The following is a 27,226-nucleotide window of genomic DNA, read 5'->3' as shown; positions in this document are numbered from 1 at the left end:
TTTTTACTTGATATTTTATTAACTTTATAGCCTTTAGAGGATTGACTGGTTTTCACTTTGCCCACCTTGTTTTTAAAGTGTGGGAACTGGCTATATAATAGAGAGGTAAGTTTTATCCTAAAAACATAGATTCTTAATCTAAGATTTATTTTTTTAATACCTACTTCATCATATAAATTGCCCTCTTACCTCCCTACATTCGAAGCACTGTAGACATGAGTCGACTGATTGGCTACGAGTGTTTGTACCTATCAGTCCCCTGGTGGGAGGTGGGGGAAGTAGATGGATAGAAAATGGATATTCATAGTATGTTCTCATTTTTTGTTTCAATCTGTCAAACTACTGCTGGCACAGAAGTCAATGCTATTGCATGTACAAATAATGGCTAGGTATTTGAAAAATATATTAAAAATTAAGAATTTACATTTTTCCTTTCTCTTGTTTTCACTCTTTATTAAAAAAAAAAGTATCTTTTAGAATAATATGCTGTAGTCAGAACAAAGTCTAGAACCTTTTCATTTGATTTTTTTCAGTAGCATAATGTTTGTAAGTATGTGTGTCATGGTATATCCATGACCCATCATTTTACTTTTGAAATTTATGAACCGTAATTTGCCAGGGTTTGGAGGAACCATATATACGTGAGTACATAGCTGCTCTTGAGGAGACAAGGCGAGCTAAATTGTCAGGGGAAGATTCGTGCCCTTTACTTACATATCTGGACATTCAGCAAGTGGTAGATGAGGTGAATACAAAACGTCAGGAAGATAATGATAGTAAGTCAAAATGTGTGAGTTTTGTTTAATTGAAGCTAAGTCATTAACCCTTAAACGCCAACTGGACGTATTTTACGTCGACATTTTTTGTCTCGGGTGCCGACTGGACGTATTTTACGTCGACATTTTTTGTCTCGGGTGCCGACTGGACGTATTTTACGTCGACATTTTTTGTCTCGGGTGCCGACTGGACGTATTTTACGTCGACATACAAAAGTTTTTTTTAAAATTCTCGGAAAAATACTTTTAGGCCTACCAGCCGAAAACTCTTGAATCACGCGCCTTGGGGGATGCTGGGAGTTCACGGATCAAGGTGTTGTTTTGTTTACAATCGTTACGCAGGCACGCAAGCGGGAATTTCTTTCTTGCCGCATTAAAAAGTATCTGTGACACATCTCGGAAATTATTTTGTCACTTTGACATAATTTTTGTACCATTTTAAATTTGCCGTTACATGAAGTATTATATATGAAAATGTGCGCATTTTTATGTAGAATACAACAATAAAATACTTATGATTGTAGCTTTTATCAGTTTTGAGATATTTTCATATAAATAACGATAATTGCCAAAATTTCAACCTTTGGTCAACTTTGACTCTACCGAAATGGTCGAAAAACGCAATTGTAAGCTACAACTCTTATATTTTAGTAATATTCAATCATTTACCTTAATTTTGCAACTAATTGGAAGTCTCTAGCACAATATTTCGATTTATGGTGAATTTATGAAAAAACTTTTTCATTACGTCCGCACAGTAACTATTCCGAAAAAAATCATACATGCGATTGTGGTAATGTTTGCACCTTTTTAAAATTAGCCGTTACATAAAGTTTTATATATGGAAGTGTGCGCAATTTCATGCACAATACAACTAAAAACAACCCATGGTTGTAGCTTTTATCAATTTTGAAATATTTTCAAATAAAAAATTATAAGTGACAAATTTTCAACCTTCGGTCAACTTTGACTCTACCGAAATGGTCGAAAAACGCAATTGTAAGCTAAAACTCTTATATTCTAGTAATATTCAATCATTTACCTTCATTTTGCAACAAATTGGATGTCTCTAGCACAATATTTCGATTTATGGTGAATTTATGAAAAAAATAACATTTTCTTTACGTCCGTGCGGTAACTCTTCCGAAAAAATCATTCATGCGATTGTGGTAATGTTTGCACCATTTTAAATTAGCCGTTACATAAAGTTTTATATATGAAAATGTGCGCAATTTCATGTAGAATACAAAAAAAAAATAATTGAAGGTTGTAGCTTTTCTCATTTTTGAAATATTTGCATATAAATCACGATAAATAGAAAAAAAACCACGTTCGGTCAACTTTGACTCTACCGAAATGGTCGAAAAACGTAATTGTAAGCTAAAATTCTTACAGTCTAGTAATATTCAGTCATTTTTCTTCATCTTGAAACAAATTGGAAGTCTCTAGCAAAATATTTAGATTTATGGTGAATTTAAAAAAAAAAAACTTTACTTCCCTCCGTGCGCAGATTCTCCGCCACAAATCTCCGAAATGCGTACGTCCCATTCTCGGAATATTTGCTCCGTTTCATATTAGGCATTTCATATAGTTTTATATATGAAAATGTGCGCAATTTCATGTAGAATAAATTGAAAAATATTTGAAGGTTGTAGCTTTTCTAATTTCCGAAATAATTGCATATAAAAAAAATATATAAAAAAATTCGACATTCGGTCAACTTTAACTCGTCAGATATGGTCGAAAACTGCAATTGTAAGCTAATACTCTTACAGTATAGTAATATTCAATTATTTTTCTTCATTTTGAAAGAAATTGGAAGTCTCTAGGACAATATTTAGATTTATGGTGAATTTTTGAAAAAATATTTGTTTACGTCTGCGCGCTACGAATTCATGCATTATTTTGTGATAATATTTTCTCTGTGTTGCTTTTATCGTTTTACAATGTGTTATATACCAAAATGATCGCAATTTAGTGTACATTACAACGAAAAAAAGTAACTTGTTACCTTTAACCGTTTTGCGCACAGCGCGATTTGAATACAATTATATATGAAATTTCGTTTTTGCGCTATCATATGTCGCATTATTTATATATGATAATGATAATTTTTTTAATTTCTGATGGTTGCATACTAAACTTCAGGCAATGACAAAAAAAGGAGGCAAAAATGAACTCTTAATCTTGAAAACTAAGCGTTCTGTGATTTAAAAAAAAAAATATTTTTTTTTCCGCTTCCGCGCTCACTCCGAAACACCTCCGGCACACGGGAGACAATTTTTATTTTACCGCTTCGGCGTTTAAGGGTTAAGGAAAGTGGTATTGTAGATGTGTGTATGCAGGGTCAGTTTTATTTCATTTATTTTCTTAATTTTAATACTAGGTCATTCTTAACATCCCTGTATGAAGAAATTGTTTACATATATTTACAAATTTACTACGTATTCAAATTGCACTTTTTGTTTGATACTAATACTGTGGACATTATTCAGTTCTGACTTGATGCATTTAAAACTTTATTTAAACTTCTATTCTGGTCAGTTCTGTACTAAAATCATAAACTTGGAGGGACTCTATGACCTATTTTATTATAAATGGAAAAATTTTGGTATTTTTTCTTCATGTCAGGTTTGTAGTGTATAAACAAATCTCATGCTAAATCATTGCATATATATAGTCATGTTGTATTCTCGTATTTAAGCATTAGTGAATTATAGATATTAATTTAAAAAATTAAGTTTTGGGCGAGTTTCATTTCTGTATTTTAGCTCATTGGAGAACACCTTACGATATAATTAGTTACTTGCTCTCAATTTGTTTTCAGAGGTTAGAATATTAACAGCAGTAAATTCTAGTGTGGAATCAGGAAATGTAACCGATATGATGAATGGACTAAAACATCCAGCTTTAGGTTTAAAGCTTTTGTGCGAGAATGATTCACTTCATTATTATCAGCTTCTAAAGGTGAGTACTGTACTTTCCTTATAAAACATATTGTCAAAGAAATATATTAAATGGAATGTGTCAGCATAAAGCATAGAATATGAATTTCCTGTCATTCACATGAAGTGAAAGTAATTCCTATATATTATATTCTTCTTCCACAGTTACTCCGTTCAGCTAAGAAAGAGATGTTGGGTAGTGATGCACAAGAATTGTGGTTGGAGGACATCCAACAAGTTGTGGGTGCAGTGAAAAGGCATGCAGAGGAGTCTTCACAAACCGCTCAGATACTGACTAGATTGAATAAGGCATTAGCAGCAGGCAATGATTCAACTGTACTGGACCTCTTGAGGTATGGAAGATTCTTGACTCAATTATTATATCATATTTTCCTGTGGGGTAAAAGACATCTCAATTTTCAAAAAATGAAAAGTAAATTTATGCTTGAGCCCAATTTTTTAGTTTTGGGACAACCCACTTCAAGTTTTCAAAAATTCTGAAAACAGTAGCTCACAGAAATAACAGACCGTGATACGTATATCATACTTCTGGATAGTATATCGGTGCGAAATGGAAATTTCAATTTGAGGGTTTTTGTCTCCGGATCTAGCACTGAATCTGTAATATTCACTACTATTAGTATCCTATTAAAAATACAAACAGCTAACATGCATCTTTTCCATGACTTTTAAAAAAGTTATATTTTACTTCATTGTATCCAGTCATAGTATTGTATGTACAGATAGCCCCCAGTTACTGACAGGGGTTCCATTCCTGGGGGCCTGACGCTAACCAAAAATAATTTCTAACCAAAAATTCAAAAGTCTACGGGCACCACAGTCCACCTTACGGTGCCTTAGACTTGTTGACAATGCCTTAGACAGTGTCACAGTTTGATATTTTGCCCTAATATGTATTAACTCTTTAAAGAAAAAGTAGAATTTCATTTGCCTAATCATTTGCTATGGTCTGCATGATAGTTATACAAATTTTTAATGTCAGATTCGATGAACTTACTGTTAAATCATGGTTTAGAATGAGAGAGAGAGAGAGAGAGAGAGAGAGAGAGAGAGAGAGAGAGAGAGAGAGAGAGAGAGAGAGAGAGAGAGAGAGACCTCTTTCAGACTGCTAACATTTCCTCCATCTCTTTACTTATATCTTCTAGTTAAAAAAGTTAAAGCAAAAGAGAATGATCAAAGTATCGTTAGTAATATTATAATTATTGCTTAAACACATCAGCCATAAACAACTGAATGCTAACAGTTGTTTTGCTACAACCACCGCAACGAATCTGATGATAACAATGTTTTGCAACGTAAAGTAAAAAATTACCATAGTTATGTTACAAATGATGTTAGGTAGTACAGGACTTGAATATTTTTGTATTATACCTTTATTTGGTATGGAGTAAATATTGGCAAGGAAATATAGTACTGCTAAATTTAAGCTGCAGTTGTAGCTGAACCTGAGAAAAAAATTTTCACGCTGCTAATGACTAGAAATGATCGTGATTCAGCAACAAGGATGAAACTCAACCACAATTAATAGTGAAGAGAAAAGTATTATAATAAAAAATACTGGGCATGAAAGAACACATTTTGCTGTTATTTTCACGCCAATAAAAGATAAATATGTAAATCTCGTATTTCTGGGCTCGACCTGTGTTGGCCGGTGAAATGTTCCTATAGCACTCATTTCTAGGTACATGTATAAATAAATGCTAAATATACCAGAGAAAAAGGCCATATGGAATGCTGGAGTTACTACCTCCAGCTCGCTCACCCTTATAGGGTGTCGGTATAGCACAGGGGCGAGTGGAAGCCACTACCACAGATACTTTGCCAAATAGAAGTCTCCTCTCCCAAAATCCCTCTCCAGAGAGGTGCCGTTACAACGCCTACTTTCCGCTCACTACTACTACCCCTGCCAGAAACCCTCATTCCTGTAATAGCACTCTCTCGTGTCTGCATGCGCTGTTTTCGCTGTCCCCAGGAAGTGTTTTTTTGCGAAGCATCATGTCTTCCATCGACCAAGGAGCTTCTTCATCTAAGTTGAGTATCCCATTTATCGTCTTTGAACACGTTGGGGCAACGATGCATCTATTTTTGGCCGTTATTTTAAGTCTCGTTCTTGGGAGCCGGGTATGACGCTCTCACGATCCGCCATTTTAGATGCATGGTTGGCGGTGTACGCGATTATATCAGATTTTATCTCTCTGTGTATTTTATTCACCGTTTAGCACTTCTGTTTTAGTATTATTTTTCGTCATTCTCGCTCCTGACGAATACTGAGAGCCTTGTTTTTTATTGACCTTACGTTATTAGCCTATTATAGGGCCCATCTCGCTCCTGACGTATACTGAGGCTTTGTTTTTTACGGCTTGATCTTATGTTATTAGCCTTTTATAAGGCTCTTTTTTCGTTATCATCAGTCCCTCAGGAGCGTGTTGGTTCCCTTTCATGCGTACGGTGATATGCTCATAACGTTATGCGCGAGTATTGTGTTCTGGCATCCTAGGCTAGCCAAGCAGTACGCCAGTTTATTTTTAGAGGTGAAGTTCCTCATTCATTTGCGGTACTCAAGCATGTATATTTCTAATTTAATTTTCGATTATGGTCTTGTATTGCTATTTGATGAGGTTGGAAGTTCTCCACAATGTCCTACCCTGGCCTGTCCGACCAGACCTAGGCTAGGTTTTGAAGGATAGGCTAGGCGGGCTGTGTATGTCACACCACCCTTAGTTGCTCCTTGTACTGCCAACCCGACCAGGCAGATATGTTGGCTTGAAGGGTGGCCCAGGACTAGAGAGTTTCTCTCTTGTTACGTATGTAGGGCCTAGGCTTTTCTTACCTGACCAGATCGGTAGATTCGATTTTGGAGGGTTGACTTAAGTTCTTGGCGTCCTCTTCGTGACGTCCTTATAGAAGCCATCCTGGCCTACCTGACCGGATCTGTATCGATTTCGGAGGGTTAGGCTGGGATCTTTACTGGGTGTGGTTTTATCAGGACTTCCAGTAATTCCTCATCAATTATTTTATGATTTATTTTTATTGAGTGTAGCCTGGGCCATTGCCCCTTTAGGGTGTCAGTTGGCCTACCGTCTTCTGCCCCCTTCAGTGGTAGGCTAGTTAACGGCTTCTCGAGAAGTGGTATCCACTGATTGGTTGCCGTGGCCAGGCGATCACGACTCGTCCACTCTCCTCCAGACATTCCGGTCTCATGCCAGCTGCGCCATCCACTTGGAGGGACTCGTGGTCTGGCACCTGGAAGCCTGCATGGTGTGTTACGGCCTTGTTAGGAACATAACAGATGAATCGGTAGGTAGCATCCTCGCCTTAGTGTTACTCTGAATTCTATGTTACACATATCGGTTGCGAATAATCAAAATAGATAAAGAGAATAAGTCCCCCAACACTGGGGAACCTGAATGGATTATCTCTTACAGGTTGATCTGACGCTCAAGACCTCCTCGATGTCGACCCTTAAGGCCTGGGTAGGGGGGTTTGGAAGGAACATGGGAGCCGGCCAACCCTACTTGCTGTCGGAGGAGATGTGCTCCCTCCTCTATCCGAACGCCAAGGTTTCGGCAGCAGTACAGTGGACCCCCCGTATTCGCGTTCTCCGGATTCGCGGACTCACACATTCGCGGATTTCTCTCGGGAACGTTTCCCTGCATTATTCGCGGAAAATTCGCGCATTCGCGGTATTTTTCTATGAGAAATATCCACAAATTCCTGGTTTTTGTGATCAATTTCATCATAAAATGCACTTTTTGTGGTAAACTATTAAAAAAACCAAAGTATTGAAATTTTAGTGGTTTGTTTTTCCTTAAGTTTTAAGAAAACTAACGAAATAGGCTGTTTTTAGCGCTTTTATAGGGGTTCCAAACATTCGCGGATTCTAACTATTCACGGGGGGATCTGGTACGCATCCCCCGCGAATACGGGGGGAACACTGTACCGGCGAAAGTAGCGGCTCCCATCATAGAGCGGATCCGCCAGGAGACCAAAAAAAAAAAAAAAAACCCCCCCCCTCCCCTCCCGAGGGCCAAAAGCGCTTGTGCGTTGACATGACGGAGGAGGTGGCGGCCATCAGCCTGCACCGGGAGCCCATGGCCATCGAGGACCAGGAGGAAGGTAGGGAGGTAAGTGAGGCAGGTAGTTGTGAGCCTAACGTTCTCTCTTTTAGCTCAACTCCTTTTTCTTCTTCCTTTCAGGGCTTCCCTGGGAAGTCCACGACATTTTGGGATAGGTCGGGCTCGGTAATCCCCAAGGTGAAAACCTTGAAGACGAAGTCTCTGCCGAAGGCGGTTAGACCAGCCAAGCCTTCCCCGGCAGACTCCGCCAGGTCGTCATTGGCCCCCAAGCCTTCGACTTCCTCGGCCAAAATACTCCCCCACCCAAGGGGTCGAGAGCTAAGTCTTCTAAAGCCAGACCGACGGAGTCCGGCTTCGACCAAGAGGCTTTTGCCACTCTTCTCATGCAGATTAGCGAAATAATGGACTCGAGACTTCAATCGATGTCCACTCAACTCGCCTCGGGTCTAGAGATATCCGGACAGTCCATCATGTCTCTAACCCAAAGATTACAAGCCCAGGAGGAATTGGTGTCCGGATTCCTCCAGTCCGGTAACACATCGCAGTCCTTTGCGGTGCCGGACGCATCCAAGCTCCCACCATTCAAGAATAGCAACCCGTGGCGGTTGGCTCTACATGCTCCGTTTTCAGACGGCAAGCTTACAATTGAGGGTTGCGGAACCCGACCCATGGAAGACTATGAATTTTTCCCGCCGGAACTACAATTCCTCTTCCCAGGTTACGCTAGACTAGCCGAGGAAGCGTTGGTCAGGGTAGACAAGGTCCCGAAAGAGAGAGTTATCTACCCTAGAGATCAGGCTCAGTCGGCATGGGTCCGCACCCTTACGGAATGGGAGTGCGCCAACACCAAATTGACACCCCACAAAGGTTGCTACGCATACCATGTTTGTAGCACCGGAGAGCGTCCCGATTCCTTGCACATCAAAGATCGCAGAATTGACACTGCAAGCCGGAATGGAGGACAAGCCCATGCATGTTCAGCTAAAAGAGACAGAGGCTACCTCTTTCCTCTTTCCCAGAGATCTGGAGTGTTGGGCTGGCGCTCCGGCAACGTTCACGGTGGGCAAACTCGACCCGGAGTGTGCCTCCACACAATTCAGTGAATGTTTGCCTAGAATTCCGGATGCCATGATTAAGGCGGAATTCGAAGCAAGATGTAGGCTGAGCAGGTCAATTAACTCAGTCATGACTGCAGAGTTGACAGCCTCTGTCTTTGCAGAGGAGCCTCTATTCTGGGTCCTGACGAAGTCGCTGCTGCAGGCTTTTCAATCGGACCTGTATGATTTTATAGTGGCTAGAGCCTGCAGGAAGCATGTCTTTGCTAATGCTTCCATCAGGCATGAGCCTAACAAGCTCATAAAGTCATAAAGGCACCGATCTGGGGGGCCAACCTCTTTCCTGAGGACGTGGTTAACAGCGTCCTCAGCGAGGCGGCTAGGGCTAACCAGAACCTTAGTGTCCACTGGGGACTTCCCTTCAAAAGGAAGTTCGAGACCCCCGGACCACAATCCTAAAGTAGGAAGAGGCCTAGGAAGTATCAGCCTTTCCAGACCTCTCAGTCTCAAGCAGTGGTACAGGCAGTTCCTGTCTCCCAGATGAGCAAGCCTTCGACATCTAAGGCACAACCACCACAGCAGTTTGTTCTGCTGCAGAGTCAACCGACTCAACAGCCTTCGAGTTCGGCTGCCCTTGTGACTTCCCCAGCCTTCAACTCCGCCTTTGAAACACAGGGGGCGTTTCGGGGCTATAGTAGGCACGCAAGGGGTAGCAGAGCCAGAGGTGCTTACCGGCAGAGAGCTGGCTCTAGAGGCAGAGGCTTCAGAGGAGGCAGAGGAAGTAAAACCTCAACCAGTCAATGAGTCTCTGCAGGTAGGCAGGAGACTACCTCTACAGGGACAATTGGACCTTCAGTTTGTAGGCCCACAGTATTGTATCAAAAGGTCTGGGGTGGAGATGGAAGAAAGTGCCTCCTCCACCAGTCAGTTTCCATCAGATTCCAACGACAGACCTTCTAGACTATGCCAAAGACCTTCAAAAGAAGGCAATAAAGAAAGTCAGTCACCTGAAATTCCAAGGGCGTTTGTTCAGTGTACCGAAGAAGGACGCGGACAAACGAAGAGTGATTCTGGACTTGTCCCGTCTCAACTCATACATTCAATGCGACAAGTTCCGCATGCTAACCGTCTCGCAGGTGCAGACCTTACTTCCCCGTGGGGTCGTCACCATTTCTATCGATCTTACAGATGCTTACTATCATGTACCGATAGCAAGAAACTTCTCTCCATACCTAGGCTTCAAACTAGGAAAACAAGCTTACTCGTTCAGAGTCATGCCATTCGGGCTCAACATAGCGCCCAGAATATTCACCAAACTAGGAGAAACTGTAGTACAAGAACTAAGAGTCAGGGGGTAATGTTAGTAGCTTACCTAGACGACTGGCTCATTTGGGTAACCAACGACGAGGAATGTCGCAAGGCAACAGCCAAAGTAATAAAATTCCTAGACTACCTGGGTTTCCAGATAAACAAGGAAAAGTCCCGTCTCGTTCCAGCGTCTCGCTTTCAATGGTTGGGAATTCAATGGGACCTAACCACACACAAACACTCTTCCGCCAGAGAAGTGCAGAGAGATAGCGAAAGCTACGAGACAATTCCTCAAGTACAAACGGGCTTCTCATCGTACCCAAGAGAGAATCTTAGGTTCACTTCAGTTTGCTTCAATAACAGATGTTCTGTTGAGAGCCAGACTGAAGGATATCAATCGAGTTTGGCGGAAAAGAGCCAACAACAAGTTCAGAGACAAAATCTCCTTGATTCCGGCAATATTAAGGAAAAGACTCCGCCCATGGACGGAAGCCCGGAGTCTTTCCAAATCAGTGCCACTACAATTTCCCCCGTTGTTGTCTCTGATAGTCCACACGGATGCCTCTCTGAGCGGATGGGGGGGCTACTCTCAGTACAAGAGAGTTCAAGGAACATGGTTGACAACATTCCGCCAGTTCCACATCAACGTACTAGAGGCAATGGCCATTTTTCTGACCTTGAAACGACTAGCTCCGGCCAGGAACATTCATATCAGACTAGTCTCGGACAGCGGAGTGATAGTTTATTGCATAAACAGATGAGGCTCCAAGTCGAGCCAAATAAATCATGCGATGATTGAAATTTTTTCGTTGGCAATGAAACATCTTTGGCACCTGTCAGATACTCACCTGGAAGGAGTACGGAATGTCATTGCAGACTCACTATCCAGAACAACTCCGCTGGAGTCGGTGTGGTCCTTGGACACAAAATCATTCCGTTGGATTTGCCAACAAATCCCGGGCCTTCAGGTAGACCTGTTCGCCACGGAGTCCAATCACAAACTTCCGTGTTATGTGGCTCCCAATCTGGATCCTCTGGCTCATGCCACAGATGCGATGTCCATAGACTGGAACAATTGGCAGAAGATTTACCTATTTCCGCCAATAAACCTCGTGCTGAAAGTTCTACACAAGCTCAGATCTTTCAGAGGACAGATAGCATTGGTAGCACCCAACTGGCCGAAGAGCAATTGGTTTCCTCTTCTACTAGAGTTGAAACTCTGTCCCAGACGGATTCCCAACCCAAAACTGACTCAAATAGTACAAACTCGGACTGTGTCAGCTTCCCTAAGAATTCTGAATGCCCTAACCTTATGGACTTCATGAAGTTTGCAGCACAGAAGGATGCTAGTATTGACCCACTAAACACCCTGTTTGTGAAGTCAGACAAAAGAGAATCAACACTCAGGCAGTATGATTTGGCAGTAAGGAAGCTAGCCATCTTTCTAAAAGAATCAGATGTCCAGAAGATGACTACGAATCTGACAATTTCATTTTTTAGAACTTCGAAAAAGGCCTAGCTGCTAGTACCATTACTACAACTAAATCTGCCTAGAGGAAGTTATTTCAGTTTGGCTTTAATATTGATTTAACAGATTCGTACTTCTCGTCTATCCCTAGAGCATGTGCTCATCTGAGACCAGTAGACCGCCCTCACACGGTCTCCTGGTTTTTGAATGACGTACTCAAGTTGGCTTCAGATACTGATAACGAATCATGTTCGTATATAACCCTTCTAAGGAAAACAATGGCTTCCTCGCCCATAAATAGATTTTTCCTACGTCAAAATCCCTTTTTTATGAGTCTGGCCTCAGGCGCCAGAATATCTGAACTGTCGGCTCTCTCTAGAGAACCAAATCATATTGATTTCCTCCTGTCAGGAGAAGTTCTGCTCTCTCCAGATCGTAAATTCTTAGCAAAGAATGAAGACCCACAAAACAGGTGTTCTCCTTGGAAGATTGTCCCTCTTCCACAGGACCCATCATTATGTCCTATTTTTACATTAAAATCTTATCTGGGCAGAACTTCTAAAAAGTCTTCAGGTCCTCTTTTTATTAGAGAGAAAGGTGGAACCATTTCCTTGAAGGCAATCAAACAACAAATTCTTTATTTTATTAAACAAGCCAATCCGGATTCAGTCCCTCATGTCCATGATATCCGGGCAGTGGCTACCTCAGTTAATTATTTTCATTATATGAACTTTGAGGATCTTAAAAAATATACGGGTTGGAAATCCCCGACAGTATTTAAACGCCACTATCTGAAAAATCTAGAGGCCCTTAGATATTCGGCAGTGGCCGCAGGGAACATTGTCTCCTGTGATACGGCCTAGTTATGTAACTCTATATCTGTATTTCATTATTTTGCTCTTGATTATCTTTTGGTACTCTCTCTCACCTACCTGCCTCGCTCGTAATCCCTACCTTTCTGCCTTTTGTTCCGGACTAGACTGCTCTTCAACCCACTCCTGTACATGTACATAGTTCATTATTATATTTGTTTTTATGTTCATTACCTGTTGCTTTCCCAGGATAGTATGGATTTGGTCATATTAGGTGCTTTTTACCACTTGTAGTTTGTTATTCTTACCTTGGTTATTAAAACAATAATTTTAAGGAATTTTTATTTTCCTTTCATATAATTTTTTGTTTACCAAGCTTGTATGGCCAATTCTCTGCTACTTTTTCACAGGCCGACACAGGTCGAGCCCAGAAAAGGGATTTTGACAAAGGAAAAATCTATTTTTGGGGGAAGACCTGTGTCACCCGGTGAACCCTTCCCTCTCTTCTCCTTTTCCCCACCCTTAGCTGGCCCAAGCTTGGGTGCGTATTTCAGGAATGAGGGTTTCTGGCAGGGGTAGTAGTAGCGAGCGGAAGGTAGGCATTGTAACAGCACCTCTCTGGAGAGGGATTTTGGGCGAGGAGACTTCTGTTAGGCAAAGTATCTGTGGTAGTGGCTTCCACTCGCCCCTGTGCTCTACCGACACTCTATAAGGGTGAGCGAGCTGGAGTTAGTAACTCCAGCATTTCATATGGCTTTTTTCTCTGGTATATTTAGCATTTATTTATACCTAGAAATGAGTGCTATAGAAACATTTCACCGGGCAACACAAGTCTTCCCCCAGAAATAGATTTTTCCTTTGTCAAAATCCCTTTATTATGAAATATGATGAAAGTAGCAAATGGAATCTGTTAATTTTTTACAGCAATGCAGTTGAATGTTAAAGGGTCATTGCGAAGAGCCTATGATATCATCTACAGTGGGACATATAAGGCACACTAAGTTGTACCTCATTGCTGAGTCTGGTGTGGATGATGTATACTATCTGTAAAGCTGAAATAATGGAAGGCATGTTTTTCAGGTTGCCAGCATTATCTTATTTACACATCAGTCAGAACCACCAAGACTTTCTTTCTTTGTTGAAGAAGAACTTTAAGAAGAAGATAGCTGTAACATCAAAATGCCCTTGGGTACCTTACACACTATTAGATGGTTCAAAGGTAATACATGTATAGAGTTTGTTTTATACTGTTTGTGATGCTATGAAATTTATTGAAGCCCTACAAACAAACATGTCCTAAGTGTGGTTGACCTTTTAAATGTTTCCAAATGATAACTAACAGGCTTTTTAAATATCTGATAATAGTAATATTTTTCATGGCAGGTCTTTCTCAATTTGAATGAAGGCACTTACACTTGGGAAAAGCCTGATGAATTTGTTGTTGCACACAAGAGCCGTTTCATGACACTCTCTGACCTAGAGGAAGTGGTATCTCGAGTGATTCAAAAAGAAGCCCACAATAAGCAGGTTTGTCAGAAAAATGTATCAAACGAGTTCTTAGGGCTTTCACAAGCAACATTTTGCTATCCATCTCATGACATTTAAATGAGATTGGTTATTGCAAAATTCTGTAAATATCTCGAGCTGATGTGATTAACACTTACAGTTTGACCTTTTTGAAGATATCTTTCCTAGAATTTATCCCTAGTTCCTGGAATGATTTCATAGGGATATTACCCTTTATGATGGTTTCTGTTTGCTCTCGAACAGTTTGATTCAAGTTCTCTTCCTGTCCTTTTTTTACTCCCATGATGTAATTATTGAATTTTGCTCCATTGGAATGATTTCATTTTGTAATTTTCACTACAGGTTGATCAACTAATGCTAAGATTACAAGCACGGGTACGGGGCTACCTTGTAAGGCAACAGTTTCAGAAGAAGAAAGAGGCCGTCATTGCTATCCAGGTGATGCAATTTTTGCTCAAAGTGTATTTTTGAAATTAAATACTTCTCCATTATATATTCTTGCTTCCGTGTCAGTGGCAGTAAAAACTATATAATGGAGAGGTAAGTATCTAAAAAATATTAAAGTATTTATATTTTCAGTTGTTTTTAGTTAAGTGTTGAGGAAATTATTTTTGCCCTTTCAGCATTAACTGTTTCAATTAAAAGTAGAATGTTCACTTATACAGAGCATTGCATGTAACTTAGTTCAAAAGACATAATTTGGTATGGGATTTCAATTTTGGAGTCAGCAGATTGTGTTGTTATATTTTGCTCTGATTTACGGTACATGGCCAAGAGAGTTACCTGAGGTGTTTTTCAATAAGTTAGGGAAAAGGTTTATTACTGTACTTCATACACTTGATTGTCAGATAATTCTTTTGCTCTTGTTGACAATTTTCTTAAGATTCGGAAAAATATAGATATTCACATATATGACTATGTTGATACTGGTATGGTTACCATTAACAATTTTTTTTCCTCTGTAACTGGCAGCAAGTGATAATTGGATAGATAGGAGTGATTAGCCTTGGCAAAGAATGCAGTTTTTGAATACTGTTGTTCATTTATACTTTGGTTATAATCATTGTTATTAGTATGTCTGATATGATTTTTTCCATATTGCTAATGCACTGTGATCTGTGTCTGTACTATTTATAAATGGCTATGAGACTAAATATATCATTGCTGTGACTTTTTCATCTTAGGTCCTCATTTGATTCATTTTTTACAGCATTTGTTCAGTTTGCTTCAGTGTTTATGCCATGTATAACCTTAAAACTAAATTCAGATAAGTAATTACTGTTGATAAAAAAAATCATGGAAATTGTAAAATAGCAGGTCATACTGAAAATGTAATATATGAAAAATATTTGTCACATATGATTACAACATTTCTTTATTGAATGATATTGTGAAATATCAGTTGGATATTTAATCAAAATCCCATTGTAGAAGTAATGCAAGTTTTGTTTGCTTTTTGCACTTTTACTAAATTTAGCACATCGTAATGCCTACAACTTTTAAGTATTACTCAAGTGCAGAGCAACAACTTGTGCATGGAACTTGAAGTTAGAACTAGCAGGAAAATTAATTTGAAGAGCCATGACACAGCAGTGCTTTCATGTTTTCAGATGATGTTTTCCCATAAAGGTTGTTTTATGTTTTAATTTTGATCTTGATTCAGACTTGGTGGAGAATGGTAAAAGCAAGGCGAGCATACGTTATGTATTGCAAGGCTTTAAAAATGTCGGAACCCTACATCATTGTACTCCAACGTGCTGTACGAGCATGGCTGCATCGCAGACGAATAAAAATGCTTTCATCCCATTTCGTTAAACATGTAAATATGGTTTTACTTTATGTTATTAAATAATAATGATGTTGGATACCAAAAGGAATAGGTCAGTAATTAATATTTTTGTTCATTGCTTAGATGTATTTATTTAGTTTTAGCTGTCTTAGGGCTGGCTGGTTGCTGTCAAAAGAAAATCATGTTTGCAGTATCTCTACAGTCTCAAAATCTGCATTACTTTCTGTTTTTTATCACACATTCTTTCCTTTTGGTGTCTGTGATTTCCAGTGATTCATTTGAAATAGAGAGATGATAGTACAAAGCCATGAGATAAAAATTAGTTTATATAAAACTTAATTTATTAAACTTTTTGCACCATATCTAGAACTCCTGATTATGAACAGCCAAGTTACATTTAGATTCAAGATTTGTAGCAAATTAAATTCATAAGTGCTGAAGTTTGCTTTCTGTGCTACATTTACTCTTGTTTACAACTATCATGGTTTTTCATTGTATGTAACACTAAGGATTTCATGTTGACAGTAGGTTATACTAACAGCATTAAAATTTAGGATGATTACTAGATTCATTACTTTTCAAAAGATTTTCAGCTTTACCCAGAAAGTGCCAGAGAAAAACAATTTTATTAGGCTTGGTTCATCCTTAAGCATTGCTATTCCATAATTAAGACTGCATATTGGACAAATGTTGGTCATGCAAGTGATTTGTTCTCAAGAAATAGGTGGAGGTGCCAGTTGGGTATTTGAGGGGCATGAGGTAGCAATTCAAAGCTACAGATAGTTGGTTCTGACAGTACCACTCAATCTATATGGACATGTATTGTTCTTCTGCATGGGAAACACTTGGGATTGGTGTAGCTTCTAACTTATCAGCACGGGAATTGTGTAGAATCTCATAAGAAGGGAAAAAAAAGCAAACCCTGCCTTTGTTCTTGACAATGTTTGTGGGGCTCAACTATCTCAGGTTGGTCCTTTGTTGAGAACTCACATGTACAGAAGCTAAGTTCCATAAAATTTGTCTGAAATCATGAATATTTTCAAATCCAAGGATAAGACATGCTTTACATATACATTAAGAACGACCTAAACACTGTGATTACAGTTGCTTCCTGAACAACATTGAAACTTTTATTGAGTGTCATTTGAACAATTCTGAGGGTTGGCTGTCCGGAGGGCAGGAAGCCAGCTCTCTCTCTCTCTCTCTCTCTCTCTCTCTCTCTCTCTCTCTCTCTCTCTCTCTCTCTCTCTCTCTCTCTCTCTCCTACACATACATAATACATACACACTTATGGTCTGGAGTGTTGCGGGATTTTAAACAGAGGCTTCACTGCACAAATAAAAGCACTTATCTTTACAATTGAAGATGTGAGATGAACATAAAGCACAGCAATTTTTGCATTCTAGAAGGTTATGAACGTTAGCGGGGAATTTAAATTCCTTTCTGCCCTATCTGGTAGTATGCAAATCCCTAGCTAATTTTTGAGAGATTTTATCAAGAAATATAAAATTTTTCTTGGCTGTTTTGCTTCCATGGTTCCAACTCGAGTTGTAATAGAATTTACTTTAAGAAATCAAGGTTCATCTTAGTCACCAAAGGTAGAATGGGGATTTTTACTTTCTATTTCAAAAATTCCAATCAACTATCTTAGTGAATCATGGTATAGATCACCAGTTATGTTGCAATTCTTTGGCCTTGTTAAGGACTCATAAAAGCATAATAAATCATATTTTCAAAGGGGAAGTTTGGAGGTCGCCAGCCGGCATTTAGACACTTAGTACAGACATTAATATATTCACAGTAGTACTACTAATGTAGAAATGATAAACAAAGGGAGCACAACAGAGGACAAATGAGTAACTAGATAAATGCATCTGTTGTCTTCATTTAAACCGCTGATACTGGGGCCACAGATGGCTTCTTATGGAGTTGGACAGTTCTTGGAGGTTTTCAGAAAAAATATTCTCGCTCGCTGGAAGGGAAAATTACGACAATTAATAACTAACTAACATGCACAGATTCCCTAATCCACTTAACCATTCAATTGCATTGCATGATTATTTGTTCATATTATTTATACTATTTGTCGAGATGATGTAGTAGTAGTCAAATCTTTAATATTTAATTACTATAAATAAGTGCAGCCTTTATGCAATAGATAAGGCTTAAACATTATCAAATGAAGATTAGCACATTGTCACAGGGTGAGGGGATTGAAACTGAGGCGAATGCTGCACACAGTTAGGACCAGGAAAATAGGATAAGAGGAACAAAGGTTTGGTAGATAGGTTTTTTTCTATAAGGATAAGAGGGAAGGATGGGATGTTATCAAGGGGAAGATGGAAGGATTGGTAAGGATATAAGGTTCTCATACAGACACCATACCTTGAGGAAGACACTTTACCTCTCAGACAGAACACGGGACTCGCATGTTCATTGTTTATGAGGTTTCTAGTGTGAAGAAGGAATCTGGCCTCTCCTTCGACCATCTACCCCCCAGGTCCTTCAAATAGGGGGGATGATACTTCTTGAAGGCTGTCCCACTGGTCAGTGACTATTAATCCCCTTGTTTTTAGGCCTAGACTTGCATCACAGTCCCCCATTTGGTCAGTGCCAAAAGGGAGCTACTGTCTTGCGGTGGCATCTGGAATTGAGAGACCTTGAGTATTCTGGTATAGGAGGGGTGGGTAGGTGGTGAGGCTCTGGGTAGGGTCCCAAAACACTTGTAGCACTAAAAAATTATCTTTGTTAAGTCTCTTATATGAGTAAAAATGGTAGAATGGCCACCTGGAGTGACACCATGTAGTGGGATATATCTTTGCAGTGTCAGATTGGTCCATCTGAGTGAGTTTTATACAATTAAAGGTATTTGTGAGTAATGGGTTTGTAATAACGAACGGTGAATGCTTGACTTAGCGCACACATGTAGCAGAACTCATCACCCCAACCAAATTTGGGATATACACTCCACCTGCTATGTCCCCTAAAAGATTGCGTGCTTAAGGGGTTTGATTGCTGACCTTTAGAGCAATTATGCATATAAGAATTGCTGTATAAAAAGCCATTAGCCTATGCTATGTTTATAAGAACACTCATTTCATTCCAAGTCAGAAAATTGTTTATTTAAGAAATGACAGATATCACCAGTCAGCAAGCTGTATCAAAAGTAGTGTATATGTTGCATGTTGCACGCTGGACGAATGGTTTTCATGCTCGGCTGTCAATCCAGTGGTCTGAAGTTCGAATCCCGGCTCGGCCAATGTGGAATCAGAGGAATTTATTCCTGGTGATAGAAATTAATTTCTCGATATAATGTGCTTCGGATCCCACAATAAGCTGTAGGTCCCGTTGCTAGATGAGCATTTGGTTCCTAGCTATGTAAAAATATCTTATCCTTCGGACCAGCCCTAGGAGAGCTGTTAATCAGCTCAGTGGTCTAGTAAAACTAAGGTATACTTAACTTAGCATTTTGGTGATCTGGTTATTTTCTATACTGCCTCATACCTAAGTTAGACCCAGCATATAATTTTAAATTTGATAAAAATGGGAGAAAATTATATTAAACCAATAAAATAAGAATCATCTTTACCTTCTTGATAAAAAATTCTTCAGTCTTACCTTTGATATACTATACACTTAAAGGGGGAGGCACAAATAGTATTTATACAGTCCAAAAGTAAAAATGCATTAAACCTAATAAAAAATTCTCTTAAAGAATGAAGGGTTGGTAGACCACCATTCATAATACTATGCAAAGTAATTGTTCTATAAAGGAGTTATTCAGTGGATACAGTAAACATCAGTCACAGTATTAAAAGACTTCAAGACTCAGTCCTTTATGAAGTGGTAGCCATTAGTGTCATCATTATTAATCATTAACATTTGTTAGATTTTTCCTTTTATGTGTTTTCAAGTACATATAATTAATTTTCTTCATACTATTTTGCTTATGCACTTTCCACCTGAGTTCCTGTGCAGCTGAGGAAAAAGTCTATGCCTGTTTTCATGATTTCCTGGGTTTTCCGACAGGTCATATTTACTGTTTTAACAAACTAGCTGTTCCTCACCCCATTGTATCATAAATCTAAACTGTCTAAACCTTTCAGATCTGTCTGGTTTCCATGTACTGGACAGAAAATTCTTCCACCACTTCCTCATTCATGATGTGAACTTCTTATTGTGCTGTAGCTATGAATCAAAGCAGTCTATAGTTGCATCTTTTTAAAATATTTTTTTTTTCATTGCACCTATTTCTGCAGTATAAGAATAGTACACCTCTTGTTCATGTGTAAATTTGTACTGTCTGTTAATGGGATATTTTTTAATTTAACGGTGGTCTCGCAATCTCTCCACTCCATCCAGGCTATTGCTGCTGTTGTTGCTCTCTTCTTTAGTAACTGCTTCAATCTAATATGTACCCAAGATAACAGAAATGTTCTCCCCCTTCAAAGATCAGGCTCTACCACAACCGAGTTTCTCTTATCCCTATTTTATCTCTTACATTTTGAGCTTCAAAAGTTTCTTTATTACTTGTACATTTTGAATCTTGAACATTGTAAGGGCCTTTAATAGTTACAATTGAATGAGTATGTTGGAACAAATTTGAGGGTTTTTAAAATAAAACTCAAACTTTCCTTAACCTAATTTATTACCATAATAATATTACAGTGGTTTAAGACCTTCGACCTAAACTATACCTAGTTTAGCTTAACTTAATATTAACCCAACCGCATAAGAACCTAAAGATAATCCCTTAATGTCAATCCGACTGTATTTTTCTTGATTTACTCTTGCCACCTAAAGAATCTAAACCTAATTCTTTACTGTCACTCCACAGAATTGTTCCATCTATATTAACCCTCTTACGCCGACTGGACGTATTTTACGTCGACATTTTTTGTCTCCCGTGTGCCGACTGGACGTATTTTACGTCGACTTACAAAAGTTTTTTTTTTAAATTCGCGGAAAAATACTTATAGGCCTACCAGCCTAAAACTTTTGAATGGGAGTTCACGGATCAAGGTGTTGTTTTGTTCAATCGTTACGCAGGCGCGCAAGCGCGAATTTTTTTCTTTTCTCACCTTTCTCACCAGACGCCAGGTAGGCCTCCAGGCCTGTCAGTCGTCCTGCTTCAGGAACAGTCTCCATTCTTGGCGATCATCATAGAGCCTCATCTCATCAACTTCCCGCAAACTAGAGCCTCTCCTCTCTACTCCTCTCTCTATGTTTTGTAGCCATCTCATTTTTGGTCTTCCTACCGGTCTCCTTCCTTCCGGTGTCCATTCCAAAAACCTTATAGGATATCGCTCCTCCTCCATTCTTTTGGTGTGTCCAAACCATCTAAGCTGTCCTCTCTCCACAAAATCTAGTATCCCCTCCACTCCCAGTTCTCTTCTAATGTCTTCATTTTGTAGCCTATCTAGTCTTGTTACACCTTTTATGAGTCTTAGGGCTTTCATTTCAGCTGCTTGAAGTTGGCATTCTAGTTCTTGATGTTAATGTCCATGATTCATGGCCATAAGTCAATATTGGTCTTAAAATAGAGAGGTATATTATGGTTTTCACTTTGCGAGGTATATTTCTGTCTTTCATTAGTGGGTAGAGCAGATACAGGTTGTTACTGAATTTCTGTATTCGGGTAGTTGTTTCCAGTTTTGAATCGTTTTGGTCACTAAACTCTACTCCTAAGTATTTGAAATTTCTACACTGTTTCAATGTCTGACTTCTAATTCTACATCTACGTTACTTGGTGTTCGTGATAAGTGCATGATCTCTGTCTTATTCTTGTTGATCCGCATTCCATTAGCTGTTAAGATCGCGTTCCAGTTGTTTGACGTTTTCTTGGAGAGATTCTGCGCTGAGGGCTATCATTGCATGGTCCTCTGTATACATAGGTTTGATGGTCATATCTGCAGCTTCATCCTCACCTAGTTCCCTCATACATTTATCTAAGAACAATATAAAAAGAAGTGGCGAAAGGACGCTGCCCTGTCTTACTCCTGATTTTATTTCAAACCAGTCTTCATTCTCTTGATTTGTTTTTACTCTGGATCTGATGTTTTTGATAGGTGTTATAAATTGCTCTTATAAGTTTCTCAGGGATTCCATAGTAAGGGTCTTTAGGCATCCCATATTTTCATTCTTGGTACTCTATCAAAAGCCTTTTCTAGATCTATAAAAGCAATATATCTATCCCTGTCCCATTCCCAGCTCTTCTCAAATATCTCTTGAGGGAGAAAATCATATCAGTTGTCCCTCTTCCTGGTCGAAAACCGTTTTGCCATTCACCCAGCTTTGGTTCAACATATCCTCTCAATCTAGTTTCAAGTATTCTTTCATATACTTTAAAAGCATGTGACATTAGGGATATTCCTCTATAATTGCTGCAATTTGTCTTGTCACCTTTCTTATAGATTGGGCATATTAGATCTCTTCTCCAGTCTTCAGGTGGCATTTGCCCATTCCAGAGTATGTCGATTAGCTCTAGTAGCCAGATGACTCCATCCTCCCCATGTTTTTAAGGAGCTATGCAGGTATTGTATCCACTCCAGGGGCCTTACCATTTCTCATCCTCTTGAGAGCATTTTTTAACTCCAGTGTTGTTATGTCAGGTTCTGCATCCCCAACCACATCAAATTCTACATGCTCTTCAAGGTCATTGTTTCCGTTGTTTAGTAGTGTTTCAAAGTGATGTTTCCATCCTAATTCAATTTCTCGGGGTTCGGTTAAAATTGTCCCATCCATAGGGTCTTTGATTACATAAGAGGGTGGTTGGCTTCCCTTTCTATAGTTTTTGGCAGTGCTATATATGAGTTTTCTGGTACCTTGGAGATCATTTCCCAGATCTTCTCCTATTCTTTCCCATGTTTCTCTTTTTGTTTGAGCTTTTATTCTTTCCGTTTCTCTCGACGCTTCTTTATAGTTATTGTGATCTTCCAAATTCAAAGTTTTCATCCATTTTCTGAAGAGTTTCATTTTGTTTTGCAACAGCGGCCTTTAGTGTGGGGGTCCACCAAGCAGTTTGTTTTTTCCTCCTACCTCGAACTCTTTTCTTTTGCACTGTATTATTAGCAGCACCCACTACAGCCATTCTAAAGTGTCTCCATTTTTCATTTGGGTCATTGCTATCCTGTTGCATTTGTTTAGCTCTACTTATTTCGTTTTGATATCTAACTAAGCACTCCTCTTCTCTCATATTCTCTAAAATAAATCTTTCTCTCACTTGGCTTTTAATTGGTTTGGTTTTGTCATCTTTAATTTAATTAAGAGAAGCCTGTGATCTGAATCGAATGACACAGAGGGATGCTTTTTACATCTCTGACCATATTTTTGTTATTTGTTATTGCCATATCAATCATTGATTTTCAGTATATGCTCCTAAAGCCGAGTTCCATCGGTACCACGTCCACTTCGTGGCTGTCTCTATGATTATAGAAAGAGTTCATAATGGACATCTGGTTTAGTATGCAAAAATCAATTGTTTTCTCCTTCTCTATTTCTGTCTCCAATGCTAAATGGTCCTAATATGCTCTCTATGCCTGTCCTGTCTTGCCCAATATGTCCATTCATATCTCCAAGGTTATTAATGTATTCTCTACATATGGGACAGAATCTTTTACTTCTTGTAGATGTCTGTAGAATTCTTCCTTTTCTTCTTGAGGGCGGCCCTGCTGTGGTGCATACACCTGAATTATGCTGGCTTGAAATGTTCCTAACTTTAAGGAAATGCTAATAATCCTATCACATTTGAATTCTAGATGACTAATTTTTCCAGCTAGCTCTTCACTCACAATAAAACCTACTCCGTGTCGTGCGGTTCTTCCACCTTTGTAAAATAATTGGTAATTGTTATGCAATAATTTTGTTCCTTCTCCTGGTAAACGGGTTTCACACAGCCCAAAATGTCTATTTTTCTTTCCTCCATCATCATGATTACCTCCTCCTCCTCACCTCTCAAAGTACTTAGATTAATTGTTCCTAATCTCAAAGATTTATTTCCCTGTCCATGTCCAATAACATTCCGAGTCAGGATGTGCCCGGGCATCCTTTGATCAATGGGTCTGTCCTGAAGTAAGTCGTGCGGTTCATGAGCAATTTATAGCAGCTCACCGGCTTGCTAGGCCTGTCGTGAGCCCTCAGAGCTGTTAATTTGTACCATCCATAAGCCTATTGCTTCCTAAAAGGTCACAGAGGTTCCAACATAACCCCCAAGCAGTCTTATGGTAGGTTTAAGCCACTGCACCTCTACAAGGTTCACAGCTCCTTATCCCAATGTATGCTGGCCTTGGGACCGCAAGTGGGAATATTTTTCTTGCCGCACTAAAAAGTATCTGTGACACATCTCAGAAATTATTTCGTCACTTTGACATAATTTTTGTACCATTTTAAATTAGCCGTTACATGAAGTATTATATATGAAAATGTGCGCATTTTTATGTAGAATACAACAATAAAATACTCATGATTGTAGCTTTTATCAGTTTTGAGATATTTTCATATAAATAACGATAATTGCCAAAATTTCAACCTTCGGTCAACTTTGACTCTACCGAAATGGTCGAAAAACGCAATTGTAAGCTAAAACACTTATATTTTAGTAATATTCAATCATTTACCTTAATTTTGCAACTAATTGGAAGTCTCTAGCACAATATTTCGATTTATGGTGAATTTATGAAAAAACTTTTTCCTTATGTCCGCGCGGTAACTCTTTCGAAAAAAATCATACATGCGAATGTGGTAATGTTTGCACCATTTTAAAATTAGCCGTTATATAAAGTTTTATATATGGAAATGTGCGCAATTTCATGCACAATACAACTAAAAACAACCCATGGTTGTAGCTTTTATCAGTTTTGAGATATTTTCATATAGATAACGATAATTGCCAAAATTTCAACCTTCGGTCAACTTTGACTCTACCGAAATGGTTGAAAAACGCAATTGTAAGCTAAAACGCTTATATTCTAGTAATATTCAAGCATTTACCTTCATTTTGCAACAAATTGGATGTCTCTAGCACAATATTTCGATTTATGGTGAATTTATGAAAAAAATAACATTTTCTTTACGTCCACGCGGTAACTCTTCCAAAAAAATCATACGTGCGATTGTGGTAATGTTTGCACCATTTTAAATTAGCCGTTACATAAAGTTTTATATATGAAAATGTGCGCAATTTCATGTAGAATACAACAAAAAATAATTGAAGGTTGTAGCTTTTCTCATTTTCGAAATATTTGCATATAAATCACGATAAATAGAAAAAAAACCATGTTCGGTCAACTTTGACTCTACTGAAATGGTCGAAAAATGCAATTATAAGCTAAAACTCTTACAGTCTAGTAATATTCAGTCATTTATCTTCATCTTGAAACAAATTGGAAGTCTCTAGCAAAATATTTAGATTTATGGTGAATTTAAAAAAAAATCTTTCCTTCCCTCCGCGCGCGGATTCTCCGCCACAAATCTCCGAAATGCGTTCATCCCATTCTCGGAATATTTGCTCCGTTTCATATTAGGCATTTCATAGAGTTTTATATGTGAAAATGTGCGCAATTTCATGTAGAGTAAAACGAAAAATATTTGAAGGTTGTAGCTTTTTTAATTTCCGAAATAATTGCATATAAAAAAATAAAAAATATATAAAAAATTCGACATTCAGTCAACTTTAACTCGTCAGATATGGTCGAAAACTGCAATTGTAAGCTAATACTCTTACAGTATAGTAATATTCAATTATTTGTCTTCATTTTGAAAGAAATTGGAAGTCTGTAGGACAATACGTATTTAGATTTATGGTGAATTTTTTTGAAAAAAAAGGGATTTTGACGTAAGGAAAAATCTATTTCTGGGCGATTGGCTCGTGTCGCCAGCGAAATATCCTTTAATCTATTATTTCTAGGGTAAATGTACTAACACATACCAGAGAATAAATAAAATAAAGAAAAAGGTCAGTATAACTGACTCGCTCACCCTCCAGGAGGGTGTCGGTATGAACACTAGGCGAGTGAGACCACTACCACGAGCCAAATGCCAATAGAAATCTCCCACTACAAAAACCCTCCATGAGGGGAGCCGACCCACAGAGTGAGCAGCTCGTACTACTACTACTACTCCATCCATGCTGCCGACTGCTGCGCCTCTGGTGGCCATCCTGAAAGTTAGCAGACAATCTTGGGCGAAGGGATGGGTAGGGTGGGATTTCGCTGGCGACACGAGCCAATCGCAGAAATAGATTTTTCCTTACGTCAAATCCCTTTTCTGGGCTCAGCTCGTGTCGCTGCGCGAAATCGTACCAGAGAAATAGCACAAGATTGTAAACAAAAGTAATAAAATAAATCAGAATAGGTCTCAAATAAAAGATAAAATAAATATAAAAGGAATATAATTGCTAAAAAGATACATATACACAGTGATACAAAAATAGAAATATGCTTAAATTACACTTAATTCTAATCATGTTTCTTAACATAAGGTAATTTACATATATACAGAGGTAAATTGGCTTACATGTATCAAGATGGTATCTGTGTAAAGGCATGTATCAAAAATATTATAGCAATTAATATAATCAAATGAACAAAATAATCAACAATGATAATATATAAAGGAATGTATATGACTTAATATACAAAAACCCGTAACCATTATAAATAAGATGTATCCCCTAGCATAAAAATAAGGGGATAACATCCATGAGATCAATATCTATAATCATCTGTGAGTGTCCCTAGCAAAAAAATAAGGGGCACCCACTACACCATCATAAAAGCAGCTAAGACACAAGGTGAATGTAAATGAACAAGGCAGGAATAGACGAACTGTTGGGTGAGGCAGGTAGAAAGGAGGACTGAATCTTCTACTACAGATTAGCTAGAGTCAGGGGAAACTATGTTACCCGCTGCTACTGCTGAAAATTTCAGAGCTTCCAAGGACTTAAGGTAATGACGTTTGAACACTGTCGGCGATTTCCATCCGGTATACTTTTTCAACTCATCGAAGTTCATATGTTGGAAATAATTAATTGAGGTGGCTACTGCCCTGACATCATGTGCTTTCGGGAAAGAGTCAGGATTGGCTTGCTTAATAAAGTACAGGATTTGTTGCCTGATGCCTTAATGGAATAAAGTTCCACCTTTTTCCTCTTAAAGAGGGGACCCGATGAGGATGAGGAGGTCCTGGACAGAAAGGCTCGTAAGGTTGAAACTGGGCAAAGAGATACATCTTGTGGAAGGGTAGTACCTTCCAAGGTTCCCACCTCATCAAAGGATCTTCATTCTTTGCTAAAAAGCTACATTCCGGAGAAAGTAGGACTTCCCCTGTGGGAAGGAATTGAATATGATCCGGATCTCTGGATAAAGCCGACAGTTCTGAAATTCTTGCTCCTGAAGCTAAGCTTAATAAAAATAGGGTTTTTCTTAAGAGCATTATAAACGAGCATGTGTCA

The 27,226-nt window shown here is 38.8% G+C and overlaps 1 protein-coding gene across 1 annotated transcript in view; it reads left to right on the top strand.

The window, feature by feature from the left end:
• The window catches only part of LOC135213847 (ras GTPase-activating-like protein IQGAP1), a 201,387-nt gene that overhangs the window by 123,618 nt on the left and 50,543 nt on the right, over positions 1-27,226 (top strand). Inside the window, exons 12-18 of the mRNA XM_064247950.1 lie at positions 620-776; positions 3,604-3,743; positions 3,887-4,074; positions 13,542-13,680; positions 13,845-13,988; positions 14,331-14,426; positions 15,652-15,807. Of these exons, the coding sequence (XP_064104020.1) occupies positions 620-776; positions 3,604-3,743; positions 3,887-4,074; positions 13,542-13,680; positions 13,845-13,988; positions 14,331-14,426; positions 15,652-15,807 (1,020 nt within the window). The remainder of the gene's footprint in view (positions 1-619; positions 777-3,603; positions 3,744-3,886; positions 4,075-13,541; positions 13,681-13,844; positions 13,989-14,330; positions 14,427-15,651; positions 15,808-27,226) is intronic.

The sequence above is a fragment of the Macrobrachium nipponense genome, chromosome 43 (genome assembly GCF_015104395.2).
Source record: "Macrobrachium nipponense isolate FS-2020 chromosome 43, ASM1510439v2, whole genome shotgun sequence".
Classification (NCBI taxonomy): Eukaryota; Metazoa; Arthropoda; class Malacostraca; order Decapoda; family Palaemonidae; genus Macrobrachium; species Macrobrachium nipponense.
Note: the sequence above shows the minus strand (reverse complement) of the source record. Positions and strands in the feature narration are given on the sequence as shown.